General features: G+C 54.7%; 1 protein-coding gene across 1 annotated transcript; it reads left to right on the top strand.

Moving 5' to 3' along the window:
* Window positions 1-463: 463 nt before the first annotated feature.
* H310_05345 (hypothetical protein) lies at window positions 464-3,094 on the top strand (the record flags this gene model as incomplete). The annotated part of the gene is made up of 6 exons (XM_008870035.1): window positions 464-755; window positions 808-985; window positions 1,035-1,223; window positions 1,286-2,107; window positions 2,173-2,801; window positions 2,849-3,094. Exons 1-6 carry the CDS (start codon window positions 555-557, stop codon window positions 3,092-3,094), a joined length of 2,265 nt encoding a protein of 754 aa, XP_008868257.1. The 5' UTR covers window positions 464-554.
* Between the last annotated feature and the right edge of the window lie 238 nt (window positions 3,095-3,332).

The raw sequence follows: 3,332 nt of genomic DNA on the forward strand, positions 1-3,332 counted from the left end.
ACAAAGGCAGCAGGCGGTTAGCCGGCGACTCAAGACCAAGAAGGGAAATCGAGAAGTGAATTTGATCCTTTAATGAACTTGTCTTCCTACATACAGTTCTTTTCTTCCTTGCGTATGCATGACGAGCTTGCAGCTTGTCCTTCAACGCCGCTACTCGGCCGTTGGTGTTCATCATCAATGCAACTATGCAAAACACAATCCCTGCCATGACCTTTTGTCACCAAGTTCTTCGTTTCCGGATCCGGGTGTTTGGACTTCGGATCGCGGCAAACTTCAACAATGGACATGTGTGCCAGCGCACGGCTCGGCCTCCGACGTTGACATTTCAAAACTGTGCCATTTTAATGATAGGTGCGATGTAGTTTCCGATTAAGTACGTTTTTGGTTTTGTGTTTGAACGTGTTGGAACGATGACGGATGATGCAGCGATAGCACGGTTGGTGACGTCCTTCGCGGCGAAGGAGACCATCCACGTGCATATATCTATCGAGTGGGAGTATGACGTAAAGCTTGCTCAATGCAAGACTTTGCTACGTGCCCATTGCCCAGGAGATATGGCTTTGAGCTTTCCGATACCGCACGTTTCGGTGGCGGACCTGGTACTCTCTGTTGAAGCCGCAGAGTTGCAAGGCCCCCTAGTTTTCCTCCTGAGCCAACTGCATCCGTCGGACGCAGTCGCTTGTGTGCATGCCATGTTCATGTTTCACAAGTCTTGCGCATCGCCACATAACCCTGGCCGCTCATCGACGCTGCAAGTGTGTCATTGTCTTCATCATTCTGTTCGTCAGCTTACGATTGTATCTGTAGGCCATGATAGACACGCTCGCCCTTTTCGTTGCATCGTACGCTCCATCGTCAAAGGGGTCTCTAAAGCGGCAACTCGAGAGTCTGGCGAGTTGGTCCAAGTGCCACGTGCTGCAGCGCGCAATCACAGCTCTCGGCTCCAACGACAGGGATCCGGTCTTTCTTGACGGAACCAATCCTCGTACTGACGATTGTGCATTATTCGATCTGCCTGAAAGGATTCCGTTTAGAGGTGTCAACGTACCCGCAAGTCGTCCAGCAGCTTCTCCGGTCCATGGAGAGCAAGGATGTTGCGATCGACACGACCTGGATACACGACCTTGCCGTCGCATGCATAGACTGCTGCGACCATTGCCACTGCCGTCCACTCGAGTACAGCTTGTATCTCACCGAGGAATCATTGCTTCAAGCCGTCACAGGTGTGGAATGCATGCACGAATCATGACAGGCGGCAGCTTCTTCGAATTGTGTGCGGTAGTAGGTGCGGCATCGATGGAGAACTCCCCGCACGGCACAGAAACTCCAACAAATGTCACTGACTCGACACATGACGAGATCCCCATGGGCGTGGAGGACGAAGACTGGCACGCAGAGCCGATCCTGGCTCAAGATCAAGCGCACCAAACGTTTTCGAGACTCCTCGCCAGTCCATCTTGGACCAGCGCCAACATCGAATGGCTACAGGCGTACGTTGACCATATCGACGACCTCCACGTGCTGTGCATTCAAGTCGGATGGATTATTCAAAGTGCATCACGCGACAAGACTGCCAGACCAGCCACCACAACCAACGCCTTACACGCACTGATGAACTTCGTGACCCCATCGACGCCACCCCACGCATTCCTTCGTGTGGCAGCCTTTGACCCACATGGCGTCATACAAGCCTTGGTCACGCATGGACTGCTCACGCGAGAGACCCGACCTCTGTGCATTCAAGTGCTGTCGATGCTCGCTCCATTCGTGCAACCTGACGTTCTTGCGCAGCTCGTCTCGGAAGCGTTTTCCACTCATAGTTTGGCGGCGCCGTGGCGACATGCAGCTGAGTGGGGCCGCCTTCTCGTCCAGAGCGATATGATCACTTCGAACGGCTTTTTCGTCGCGTGTGTGCTGCCCCGTCTTCGAAACGGCACTGACTCGGACGAGTGCATAAATGGATGGCTCACAGCGCACGAGCTCTTGGTGCCATCCACAAACGCGAAGGCGATGGCACCGTTGGTGCTGACAAATCCAGCCACAAGCTCCAGTCTTCTTGAGTTGAGTGTATTGGAACTCCGACGGCTTTGGGCGAGTACATCCAGTGGTACGTCGCATTCTCGCACGGTTTCGCTCCCAACTAGCTCCAACTCACGGCCATCTTGCATGTAGAAGCGTTGTCGGCGTACTACAACCACACCCAAGTGGTATTCTCAACCTTCGAAGCTCTTGTGGCACTTGCATCTCCAGCAACAGTCAAATGCGTCGCGTCGAAGTGCGAGCTAAGCAAGACCGACGACGTTCGCTTGCGTGTGCTGCTGACTGCTCCATCCGAGACAGACCTGCCGTGGACTGCCGCCCTTGCTTCGAAGACGTTCGCATGGAACACTCACATGACCAACCTAATTTGGGGAGCTGTTCTGGGCCATCCAGCGAGTGTCGAGGCTTTGCCCCATGTCCAGGACGCCGTCGCGTCCGATGCACGATGGCGTCACGATATTCCATGGGCGATGGCTGTCACGGTGCTTGCGGTCCACGCGATAGCTCCATGCGCGAACGCCGTTCAATTCGAACGCTTGACGTTGGTGGTGTTGCCGCAACTGGCGCCGACGCTACCGACCGGCGACACACTTGTCGTGCCGGGGCACAAAGGCCGTCGCGAACTTGCATTTGAATGGACATGGCCGCTGTGGACCGTGCGATGCACCGCGTTGGGACTCCACGCAGTCCAACCTGTGCATTCCGTTCGCGCTCTCACTTGGGCGGTGGAAGCTGTCTTGGCGAACGACCGACCGTCGCCGGTTTGGTTGCATCAATTTATGTCGTTGTTGACGAGAATTTTGCTTAGGGCATCGCGGCCCTCCTCGTATGCTTTGGAGGTGTCGTTGTCGTTCTCAACGGAACGTTTGCCCATGCTTCGGTTCCCGAAAAGTTAAAAGTGTTGGGGCGAACCCTCCTGACGCGCTTGGCAAGAATCAGCGCCGCCGAGGCGTGTGCGCCGTCCTTTGCAACGACTTACACGCGGTTTTGCATCGACCAGCTCGAAGATGCCGCTCTTCGCCAAGCGTTCCGCCGACTAGTTCCTATCAAGTAGGCTCATGAATTCAAACATTGGGCTCGCCTCGATCAGCTTTGCGACTACGAGCCATCGCAACACTTGGCCATGCACTTGCATCCTTCGACGCGCCAAAAGCACCACGCTCTTTCAAACGTTGGAGCAACGAGTGGAGCTTTCCGAGTGCCGAGACAAACAGTTCCATCCATGTCGACCAGTGTTCCTGTATCTTGATGTCCATGTGACATGCACTTCGACGTACAAAAGGGATTTCCAC

The sequence above is a fragment of the Aphanomyces invadans genome (genome assembly GCF_000520115.1).
Source record: "Aphanomyces invadans strain NJM9701 unplaced genomic scaffold supercont1.9, whole genome shotgun sequence".
In the NCBI taxonomy this organism is placed as follows: Eukaryota; Oomycota; class Saprolegniomycetes; order Saprolegniales; family Verrucalvaceae; genus Aphanomyces; species Aphanomyces invadans.